The following is a 12,230-nucleotide window of genomic DNA, read 5'->3' as shown; positions in this document are numbered from 1 at the left end:
ACCAACGGGTTGACATGGAATCAAAAGAGTTTTCGGCTAAACATTAGGAAGAACGTCCTGACAGAGCAGTTCCTCAGCGAAACAGACTCCCTCGAGAGGTGGTGGGCTCTCCTTCTGTGGAGGTCTTCAAACAGAGGCTAGATGGCCATTTGACAGCAATGCGGATTTTGTGAGCTTAGGCAGACCATGAGAGGGAGGGCAGGGAGGGTTGCATCCATGCTTGGTTTCCTTGGCCCTTTCTTACACGCCCAGGGAAATGCTGATCACCACTTTAGGGTCAGAAAACAATTTTTCTCCAGGCTGATTTGATCAGGGATCCTGGAGGGGTTTTTTGCCATCTTTTGGGCATAGAGCAAGGGTCACTGGGGGTGTGGCTTCCGATTCTTTGATAAATTCAGCAAGGTACACATGAACATATGAAACTGCCTTACACTGAAGCAGACCCTGGGTCCATCAAAGTCAGCATTGTCTACTCAGACTGACAGCAGCTCTCCAGGGTCTCAGGCAGAGGAATTTCACATCACCTACTGCCAGGTCTTTTAACTTGAGACGCCGGGGATTGAACCTGGGGCCTTCTGCATGCCAAGCAGATGCTCTACCACTGAGCCACAGCCCCGTGTTGGTCTGAAGCAGCAAAACAAAGTTTGAGTCCAGTGGGACCTTTAAGACCAAGAAAGTTTTATTCAGTTTTATAAACACGGAAGTCTATAAGCACAAAAGCTTATACCTTGAATAAAACTTTCTGGGTCTTAAAGGTGCCGCTGGACTCAAACTTCGTTCTGTCTTGAAGGAAACAGTTGGAGTGAAACAAAAAGTATTCCCTGATGATGTAAAGGCTGTATTTCTATCTTACAGAGGCTCGCTTGGAGAAGAACATCGTTGCGACTTTCGTTTTGGTGATAAAACACTTTATTCAAAGGCATCCAATCAACCAGGAGAACCTCGTTCACACGCACGGAGTGGCCACCTTAGGAGCCCTATTGCAGAATGTGAGCAAAAAGTATAGAAATGATGCGTATGGGTGCATTCCGAGTCTTTGCTGCTAGCAGTTGGACTAAGCAGTCCTGAGAAGCCGTCATTCTTTGTGTATTGTTAGTGACAAGTGAAGCTGCCTTTTATACTCAATCAGATCAATGGTCCATCAAGGTTAGTATTTTCTACTCAGACTGGCAGCAGCTCTCCAGGGTCTCAGGCTGAGGTCTTTCACATCACCTCCTGCCTGATCCTAATGTAAGCTGCTCTGAGCCTGCTCGTGGGGAGGGCGGGGTATAAATTGAAACAATCAATCAATCAATCAATCAGTAACTGGAGATACCAGGGACCGAACTTGGACCTTCTGCATGCCAAGCAGATATTCTGCCACTGAGCCATGACTCTTCCCATGTTTTAAAAGCCAGGTACTCTCCTGATTGGAGTTTGGAGTGTAAATCGAGTTTTTCTAACAGTGAAAGATTCACTGTGCTTCGCACAGATCAAAGTTTACTCCCCTTGTGGGCATATCTGCAAGCACAGCACACTCCGAACAGTGGGTCAAGGTCAGCTGCCAGCAATGACTCATGAGACTCCTGTATCTCTCATTCACCAACTTTAGCTGGTTCAGAGCTGGCTGCACGGGGCTCCTGGGCTCCTGAGGAGTCTTCAGCCCCATTGGACTCAGGCTGGTCAAGCTGGCCCACGACAGCACCTGTCAATGTGCTTCCTGGCCGACGTGCAAAGAACCAATCCTGGCTGTCATTCACCACATCAGATGAGGTGCTTCAGAACATGTCAGGTGGCATCACCTTTCTGTCTACGGTGAAACGCCCCTTTGGAAAACAGCTGACTATATCATGGGAGGATTTCTTGGCTTGGAGCCTTCCCCTATGTTGTGATTGGGCCCAGTCCCCATGACAGCCATTTGGTGGACGGCCGTGCCATCCATGGCAGCCATTTGGTGATGCTGGCCACCCTCAAAACGCCCATAGGCTCAAGAAGGTGGGGGACCCCTGTAGCATTTCAGTAAACACGTGATTCAAGAAGTCTGCCTGGACTAACTGTCAAAAGAGACCGGTCACGTATAAATGAAAGCTTTTATGCAAAACGATTTTTTAAAATCTCTTTGGCAAAAAATTCCTGCTAGGTTAAATGTGAAATATTTTGTCTGCTTTTAGGTGCCAAGCAGTTTCATGGATGTGAACGTGCTGATGGCCATCCAGTTACTTATAGAGCAGGTCTCTGTGGCCAAAAATGCACAGCTGTTGCAGCAGATGTATCAATATCTACTTTTCGACTTCAGTATCTGGAACCGCGGAGACTTCCCGTTTAGAATTGGTAAGGTTGTCGGCACATTAAAACGAAAGAGCGCAACGCTGTTTGCTGCACATCTAACTTTGGTTCCAAAGCAAGGGGATCCGGCTGGATTGGGCCCACAGAGTGAAATGTATTTTTTATTTATTGATTTTATTTATTTAGCTGTTGTTGCAGCTGACTTACGGCGACTCTGTAGGGTTTACAAGGCAAGAGACATTCAGGGTTTACAAGTGACGTTCAGAGGTGGTTTCTCATTGCTTGCTTCTGCGTCGCAACCCTAGACTTCTGTGGTGGTCTCCCATCCAAATATTGACCAGGGCCAACCCTGCTTAGCTTCCGAGATCTGATGAGATCGGGTCAGGGTGAAATATTTACGCTCCATCTTATCTCTGCAAATTCAGGGTGGCTATCATAAATATCGAGGTGGCTATCAAAAAGCTGCAAGGACTCTTAAGCACCATGCAACAAATTAAAAATTAAAACACACAATTAAAAACCAATGTAGCACACTCCACCAAATGCCCTCTGGAATAAACAGAAATAGAGCAAACTGCTGGTGTTTTTCTCCTGAATTCGAGGAAAGACAGTAATAAAAACCTCTTTCCTGGCACACGCTGTTGTTCCTGCTCTGGATCTAATTAACAGCAGATGCAGGAGATGTCAAAATAAAAGGCTGTGTGTATTGTGTGTGTTTTCCTCTTCTTCTCCTGCTGTCAACTAAATAGGAAGGAGTGTGATGAAGGCTTTTGATGTTCAGATCAGACATAATGCCAAACCATGGTTAAGAACATCTAACTAAGGTGGTCTGTGATAGTGGAATTGTTGGTGCTGGACAGATAAATCAGAAACCATGGTATGACGTGGGTTTGCTAACCATGGTTTCTGCCAGCCATGGTTTGTTCTGATGTCCGAAACCACAGTTAGGTCTGTACCTCTGTCTCCAGAAGCTGCTGTATCTAGAGGCTGGAGTGCTGCGTGCATGAATGTGGAAGAGCAGCTCTGAAACCTGGTTTCCTGCAAAAATGGAAGTGCAGACCAACATTTAATGGGATCTCTTTAAATGCCTTCTCCAAACCCCACTGCCGGCACCAGCATGTCTGCCGATATGAACTACACGAACCTTCCAAAGCCGCCTGGGAGGTTTGTGGGAGGTTCATGGTGGTGGGATGGTTTGGTTCGTGCCCATCCCTAGGAGTGATATGGGGATTTGGAGTTGTCAGGCACAGAAGGGATAGTGTTTGGGACAAAGCCTGGAAGAGTTACGAATGTGTGAATGCGGTAGAGGGAGTACATATCTATATATCAAAAGAGGGACTGGGCCATTTGGTACAGATTGGGGAGCAGTGGAGATTTGGGGTGGAGTCAAACATAACCAACAGGGTGCAGAGAGAACAGGATCACCAGTCAGGATTAGAGATGCCTCATGTGTCTGATCTGTGGCCTGCCGTGTCTGAAAACGGGAACACCCCATTCTGATGGGGAAACTCATTATTTTTTCAGGGCACATCCAGTACCTTTCAACAATCATCAAAGACAGCAGAAGGCTCTTCCGGAAAAAATACGGGGTGCAGTTTTTACTGGATACTTTGAGGTTTTATTACGGGTACGAGTCTTTATTCTTCCTGAGTTTGCTGTTTGTTGGGTTTGAGCTGACAGACTTGAATGCCTGCTCATGCGCACAGCTTAGGGGGAACACTGGTCCCAACCTGCTGATTTCACCCCACTGATGGCATTTCACATTCAACCCTACGTTTTCACTGTTGTGGGGAGAGAAGGGGAAGGTGATCGCAAGCTGCTCTGACACTCCTTTGGGTAGTGAAAGGCAGGGTATAAAACCAACTCTTCCTCCTCCTCCACCACCGTGACCACCACCATGACCACCAAGACGACCGCAACCACCACCACCACCACCACCTCCTCCTCCTCCTCCTTCTGGTATTCAACATACTGTGGGTTGGGAATAGCAGCTGGGGGAAGAGAGGAAAGTAAGGAAGACTAGTGACTGTGGCTGCCTTCCGAGGATGGAGCGCTGGAGACAATTCAGTATCGTACATTCTTTACAATATCCTTGTAGATATCATCCTCCGTTTTGCAGATGGGCTGGGCAGAGAGTTCGTTGCTTGTTTAGGTCCACCTAGTGAATTCATAGCAGATGGAAGATGCGAATTCTAGGGTTTATAGCTTGGAGGCCGATCGTAACCCCATCTATTCAAAATCCTGCTCAGGTCTATTCAGTGGGCCTTATTCCCAGGCAAGAGTTCTTAGGGTTGCACCGTCAGCCTCTCAGCTGTTATACTAGACCAGCTCACTTGAAGATTATTCACCACTAAGCCTACTTCTCTGAATGTACACACTCACAGTAATTTTCAAGTCATTCTCCTTGAACAACACCGTTTACTTGAAATATTCTGGGATTATGACTTTTTGCCCTGCCAAAATTTGGATGTGCTTTACTTTTAAAAAAAAAAAAAAAGAAAGAAAAAAGCTTATTCCGTCGATTGCTGCTTTGCTTAAGCACCATTCAGATTAAAGTTTCTGCACAGTTGTAAAATGTATTATAAATTCACTGTCAGTTACCAAGAGGAGTGGTCATTATTACAGACGAGTATCTTACAAAGGGTGAGTGAGGAAATGAGTATGAAAAGAAAACTTTTGAGTAAACTGGGATCTTTTAAATCAAGTTTGGCTCCTTAGTTTTTGTAATATTTATTTATTTTTGTTTATTCGATTCATACCTCACCCTCCCCGCCAAAGCAATATGTGACAAGGTCTGTCCTCTTTCTGTTAGAAGCGGCTGTAAAGACAGTGAATTGACCCTGGATGATCTCAGAACAATAAGGACATCTCTGTATGGACTAATCAAATATTTCTTAAGCAAAGGAGGCACACACGAGGAAGTACAGAGCATCATGGGATATATAGCAGCCATCAACGACGAGGAACAGGTGTGATTTTTTTTGGCTCCTGTCTAATTTCCTTACTCTATTACAGGGGTTTGTAGCCTTTTTGAGCCTGTGGACATCGTTGCAATTCTGACACAGGGATGGCTGCTACAGGAGGTGGAGCTAGCCACAAAATGGCTGCGGCAAGAGGCTTAGCCACATGCATTGAGAAAGCCCAAGTGCAGGGGAGAAGGGGGATAATTAAAAAAAATACACGAGGAAAGAGGAGTGAGAAAGAATAAACTAACACTGAAACATCGTTATGTTAATCTGGACAGCCAGTCGGGAACCCTGCTGGGCAAGAACCCCACCCACTTCTAAAAACCCTGCACACCTGAAAAGGTATCAGCAGGCTCCCTGGTGCCCACAGGGACCCCTTCGGAGTCACCTGCTCGATTACATTGAGTTTTGGTGGAGACTTTGGTTTGGTGTGACACAAATGAGCCTAGAACCAAAGTTGGGTTTGCCACCACCCCTGGCCCCCCATGTTGTGATTGCCTTCATCCCTTCCTAATCTGCAACAGATTGTAGTCTGTTGTCACCCCTGAACCAGAATTGCAAACCATGATCAAAATGTGCCAGAGCAAACTCAAGCCCTAGTTTGAATGGAAAGCCCTCGGTTTGCAGCAAACCGGGAGGAGAAGGGAATTCGGAGAAACTGCAGCTGCAGAGCTCATTCCAGGTTCATTCACATAGCACCAGGTCATGGTTTGCCATTATGGCCAAACCTGGTTTCACTTTCATTCTTAATTTTGTTGAGGTATTCTAGATAACTCGAAGTGAGAGACGTGGAATGAAAAATCAAATGATGTGTGGGACTGGCGTGGATATCACTTAATTTCCGTTTCTCTTCCTCCCTCCCTGACAAGCTCTGTGGGATCTTGGAGGTCCTCTTCAACCTGCTTCATACCAGCCCAACCCGGGACCAACTTTTCTTGTTGCTTTTCGAGCCAGGAAATGCAGATATTCTTTACACTCTGTTGCTGAATCACCGGTACTCCGACAGACTGAGAGAGCTGGTTTTCAAGGTAACTCGTCGCCTTTTCTCTGACATTCTCGTTAGCCTAAATGTGTCTGGGGTTTTTTTTGGCTAAAATCCTCTGCATGTTTATAAAAACCGAAACAGGTCACGTTTTTGCTTGTGGCAAAAAAAAGGACACACCAGCTCTGGGAGTGTGCAGAGGGTTTTCCACCCCCCAGACCCGCAAGCCCAGAAGGAACTGCCTGTCTGTGACCGAAACCTTAGTGGAAAAAATGCATGAGATGCTTGTTCTTAAGCAACCAGCATACCGTGGGTTGGATCCAGACGAGCTGTTGCTGTGGAACCAAGGGTTTTTACCCACAGGGGGCAATTTTCCTTTCACCTCCCTCTCACAGCAGCCCAAATCACCTCAGAAAGGGGGCTCTTGGGGGGGGGCCTCATAGGATAAAACGGAGGAGTGGAGAATGATGTAAGTTGCTTGTACAAGCTGGATACAGGAGAACTTTCCCAATCACCCAGGAGCATACAGGATTTCTCTGAAACATCTGGAGAAAGGAGAGGCTTTTTAACAAACTGAAGTACAGTCAGCTGTGCAAACTTAAGACTGCCGCTGAGGAGGGCTGGAGTTCTTGTCTCTGCCCTGGTAACCGTTCTTTTATTGTCTATCCCCTGTAGGTCTTCCTACTTGGGGGGGGGGGGGACCTTTCAGGATTTTGTTGTTTAAATGTGATGCCCCCACATAGAATGTTTATACATGAAGTTGTCTTATACTGATTCAGACTGTTGATCTACCAAGGTTATTTTAGACTGGCAGCTGCTCTCCAGGGTCTCGGGCTGAGGTCTTTCATGTCACCTTCTCTTTGATCCTTTTGAACTGACCATTTGTTGCTGTTCAGTCGCACAGTCGAGTCCAACTCTTCGCGACCCCATGGACCAGATCACGCCAGGCCCTCCTGCCTTCCGCTGTCCTCTGAAGAAACTGACCATACCAGAGTGTAATGGTCAGAGCTAAGTCCATCCCCTTTTTCGTATCTGCCAATCCCCTTTGTACCCTGGTGGTGTGAGGAGAAAGCAATGGCCAATCAGGGCCCTTGGAACACTCGGAGGGGGAGGAGTAAAGGGGAAAAAGAGCCGTTTAACGGCCGTTTGAGTCAGAGAGGGATTGGAGGTTCCTCAGGCAAGTCAGGGATCTTTGCTCTGTCTCCGGTCATTTTGTGGAAGATGGTATTTTTAGCCAAAGCTGCTCAGAGGTCACTTGAATCACCTGTACAGAGTATTGCAGGGCATCAGAGAGTCTGGCCTCACCATAAAAACCCAGAAATGCCAAGTAGCGCTGTGGCAAGTGAAATATCTTGGCCATATTGTGAAAGGCAAGGTGTTGAAACCTGAGGGTCACAAGGCGGAGGCAATTAAAGATTTAAATAATGTGATTTCTTCTTCTTCTTCTGTGTTGTGAAGGTCTGCATGTCTTGTTACCTGGATCCAGCAGGCTTTTCCTTGCAAAATGCACTCATCTAGTCACCAACTTCAGACTCCCATGCATTATTTCTTTGCAGATTGTGGAGCAGATGCTGAAATGCCCCAAAGTCTATGAGCGGAGCAAACAACGTATGAAGCTCAGAGAAGTTGGGTATTCCGGGCTGGGCCTGCTCTTGAACGATGCGCCGGTTACTACATGTCTTATTAAGAGTCTTCTTAATCAAGTTCTGCACGCAGGTATTCAGGCAATTGCTGGCATGCCGTTTGCGTATTACCGGCATTCCGTTGTCGCTGAAACATTCCATGCACTTAGGCATTCTGTAAAATCGGGTCCAACATTACAAAATAACTGCGGATTTAGTTTATTTTAGGGGTTTGATGCAAATTCGAAAGTCCGTTTGCTGTTTTTGTTGGCACTTATTTTGGACAATCAGGTCATGAACCTTTTAAACTTCCTTTTCTTGGTTACAACATCTGTCTGAATTATTCCTCTTGCAGATCCAGTAGAAAGGAGCCAGAGTCCAGCAGCACCTTAAAGACTAACAAAATTTGTGGCAGGGTGTGAGCTTTCATGAGTCACTGCTCACTTCTTCAGATAAGCGGTGACTCGCCAAAGCTCGCACCCTGCCACAGATTTTTGCTAGTCTTTAAGTGAGCAGTGACTCACAAAAGCTCCTCCCCTGCCAGAAACGTTGTTAGTCTTTAAGGTGCCACTAGACTCTTGCCCTTTTCTGCAGCTACAGACAGGCTAACACAGCTGCCCATCTTGCTCTGCCTGCAGATCCAGTGGTGAATTACAGGGACTTCATGGCCGTGGTTCACTTGGCTCACAAAGCAGATATCAATATCAGAGTGGCTATCTGTCAGAAGGTCAGTTTCCTTGCTTGTTTCAAACTAGGGTGGGGTGGTGGATTGATGGTCACGTCCATAGTGAGGAAGGAAGGCCTGGAGACATGCCTGTTAGCAGAGATCAGGGGAGTGACAGTGGATTTCGAGGGTTTATGCTGTGATAAGGTTCTTGATACAGGTACAGTCATGGCGGTTGGCACAGGGCTGTGCCCATATGCTCCTGGTCCGTATGATACATTTCCCACCTGATTGTCTCCTTGTTCCTGATAGGCACAGTGGGGGGAAATGGCATCTAAGGGCTCACTAAGGGAACTCAGTGTTGTAGCTCAGCCATTTCTCATAGGGATGCTGATATAATATGATGAGACCGCTTCATAGCTGTACAAGCGCTCAGCTGATACCGTGTTATCAACCTCTTCCAATTTCCCATCAATTCCCTTTGTAAATCTCTTTAATGAAAACCAATCCTTGTAAGTTGTTTTGGGCTGTGATAGTTAACGAAGGGGAATCCGCACCCTTCTAAGCTCATTGACTTCAGAGGACTTAGAATAGCGCAACTCTGCTCACTCAGGACTGTACTGAAAATGTGTGTATCAACATCATATTGAAAGCTTGCAAAGGATATTTCAATCGGTCTTAAGTCACAGTGCAGCCCTAAAGAGATATGCACCCTTCTAAATCAGTAGGCTTAGAACAGTGTGACTCTGCTTAGGATAGGGACACCAGGCTCCAGGTGGGCCTTGGGGACCCCCCCAGAATGACAACTCATCCCCAGCCTACAGAGATCAGTTCCCTTGGAGAAAGTGGAGGGTAGGGTATATGGCCTTTGGACGGTGGGCTCTGTGGCATCGTGCCGCACTGAGGTCCCTCTCCTCCCCACACCCCATCCCCAAATCTCCAGGAGTTTCCCCACCTGGATCTGGCAGTCCTGCCCCCCCCATCCCCCACCAGTGGCTGGGGGGATCCGGGAGCCCTAGCTTAGGATGGCACTGTCGAGTGCTGGGTTAACTCTGATGGTTCGTTCACAGACAGAAGTGGTTTCTAGGCGTTCATAAAACACATTCCGTAGAAAGGTGGGCTTGGATCCTATCTAGCGCAACTGCAGGGGTGCTTGTGACCATTCCTGACTCTCCCCTCTCTTGAGTCCTCCTGTAGCCCCTGCAGTGACTTCAGTGGAAGAGGAGGAGTGGGTGAAAATCCTCCCTCCGTTTCCTCTCGTGGGAATGGTAGTCTGAAAAAGGGTTAGGACCCACCCCGTAGCTTCTAGCTGAGGCTTTATTCTCATGAATGGTTTCCTGAACGGGACCGAAACCCTCGCACGATGCCCCCGGTTCGGGGATGACACCTTTACTTGTGTTTTCTGCAGCTCTTGCAGATTTTCCACTCCCAGCAGGATTCGGCACAACAGATTTGTCAACAGCTGGGCTGGCAGGAGACGCTGGCGAGACTCTTCCTAAAAGAAAACGCCGACGTCAGGAACGGTCTCCGGGACCACAGAAGTGACTCTGCTAAAGAAGACGACAAGAGAGCTCCTCCCAAAGAGTTTCAGAAACGCCAGGCTTCGAAGGCCGATGCAGAAGATGCCACCAGTTTTGCCTCCATCAACGGGTTGTGTGATCAGTGGAGCTTAGAAGACGGCAAGCCGGCCGCGGTGTTTGAAGACCTCTCCACGGCAGAGATGTCGTTCAGGCCCGAGGACCCAGAGGAGTTATGGCAAAAGAATCCTTCGCACTTGAGTTTAGACCTGTCGAGTGTTGACTCTTACGAACTGGGAGAGGCTGGGAACCAAGCGGTCGATAGCTTGCCCAGCACGCCTTCGCCCAGCGAAAGCACAAAGCCATTTTCCGGAACGCTTGACAAAGAACCAAACGCAACTGTGGAGGTCGTGTCCGCTGCTGACCTTTCGTTATTTGAAATTAATGAGGTGTGTAGTTCTCCTGTGCTTCCCGAAAGGCGCTGTGTGTTTGGTTTGGGTTTGGGTTTTTTTTTTTTAATAAACATTTTAAATTAATACAATATAAAACTTTAACAATAACAATTAGCAATATAGATTTCAAGTACACATATTGAAAACAATAGTTTGACAAACCAATATAATTTTGAGTTGTGAAGAAACATTTCATACAACTGGATACTTAATACAGAGAAAAAGTGAACATATTTTCTAGGTCGTTGTCCTTTCTGGCAGAATTAGTGATACAATGAAAGAAGGTGTAGCATTTCTCCAAAAAGCACGACGGATAATTTGGGCTTTCTGCCAAGACCAACTGATCCGATATTTTGTCCATCACTATCAATTCCCATATTTTCACAAAGAAGAAGAAGAGATTGGATTTATACCCCACCCTTCACTACCCAAAGGAGTCTCAGTGCAGTTTAAGAACATACGAACATAAGAGAAGCCCATGTTGGATCAGGCCAATGGCCCATCCAGTCCAACACTCTGTCATACGGTGGCCAAAATTACCAGGTGCCATCAGGAGGTCCAGCAGTGGGGCCAGGACACCAGGAGCCCTCCCAATATTGACCCTCCCCCAAGCACCAAAAATACAGAGCATCAGTTGCCGGGAGTCCCTATCTATACCTTGTGGCTAATAGCCACCGATGGACCTCTGCTCCGTATGCTTATCTAATTCCCTCTTGAAGCCGTCCATGCTTGTAGCTGCCACCACCTCCTGTGGCAGTGAATTCCATGTGTTAATCACTCTTTGGGTGAAGAAGTACTTCCTTTTATCTGTTCTAACCCAACCACTCAGCAATTTCATTGAGTGCCCACGAGTTCTTGTATTGTGAGAAAGGGAGAAACGTACCTCTTTCTCAACCTGCTCTATCCCATGCATAATCTTATACACCTCAATCATGTCACCCCTCAGCCATCATTTCTCCAATCTTACAATCTCCTTTCCCTTCCCCTCCCCAAAACAGACACCCTGTGAGGTAGGTGGGGCTGAGAGAGCTCTTTCAAGGACCTGTCATGAGAGAACAGCTCTGAAAGAACTTGTAACTGACCCATGGTCACACCAGCAGCTGCATGTGGAGAAGTGGAGAATCAAAGTTTGCACTCTTAACCATTACACCAAACCATTGTCTAACTGAAGGGGTCTTATCTGACTTCCATCTTTGTGCTAACAATGTATTAGCTGCCGTCAATAGTATGGCTATTCATTCTTTCTTCTGTTTGGAAATTGTATTAACGGGCCATAAGTTTAGCAAGACAAGTTCCGGGTTGCCTGGCAAAGAGTAATTAGTTATATCTTTTATGTATTTAAATATGGGTTTGGGAGTTTTATTCTTTTTTTGGTTTCAAGTAATTGGAGAATGCCGTCCTTGTCCTTGAATGACTTTTTTGTAGGCATGTGAAGAAGATCTCGTCCAGTTGCTCTCGGATGTCCTGCTCTGTCTGATGTGGAAAGGCGTAGAAAAGTCCGACGATGCCGTCTGGATCGAGAGGGGGCAGGTCTTTTCGGCTCTCACCAAGCTGGCGATATCCAACGAACTGTTGCGCCCATCGGATGAAATAAAACTGAAGTAAGTCTAGAGTAGTCAAATGAGTCTAGCTCTGACCTGGATGGCAAAGGCTAGCCTGATCTCCTCAGAGCTTGGAAGCTAAGCAAGATCAGTCTGGGCTGGTATCTGAATGTGAGACCCCCAAGGAAGGCCAGAGTTGCTACTCAGAAGCAAGCAAGGGC

The 12,230-nt window shown here is 46.8% G+C and overlaps 1 protein-coding gene across 1 annotated transcript in view; it reads left to right on the top strand.

The window, feature by feature from the left end:
• NBEAL1 (neurobeachin like 1) overlaps window positions 1-12,230 on the top strand; it is a 161,903-nt gene that overhangs the window by 105,047 nt on the left and 44,626 nt on the right. Inside the window, 9 exon segments of the mRNA XM_015407508.1 lie at window positions 856-989; window positions 2,151-2,310; window positions 3,790-3,892; window positions 5,078-5,234; window positions 6,101-6,259; window positions 7,770-7,929; window positions 8,474-8,562; window positions 9,908-10,465; window positions 11,894-12,069. Of these exon segments, the coding sequence (XP_015262994.1) occupies window positions 856-989; window positions 2,151-2,310; window positions 3,790-3,892; window positions 5,078-5,234; window positions 6,101-6,259; window positions 7,770-7,929; window positions 8,474-8,562; window positions 9,908-10,465; window positions 11,894-12,069 (1,696 nt within the window).

The sequence above is a fragment of the Gekko japonicus genome, unplaced genomic scaffold (genome assembly GCF_001447785.1).
Source record: "Gekko japonicus isolate JY-2015 unplaced genomic scaffold, Gekko_japonicus_V1.1 scaffold870, whole genome shotgun sequence".
Classification (NCBI taxonomy): Eukaryota; Metazoa; Chordata; class Lepidosauria; order Squamata; family Gekkonidae; genus Gekko; species Gekko japonicus.
This window is presented reverse-complemented; position numbering and strand designations above follow the sequence as displayed.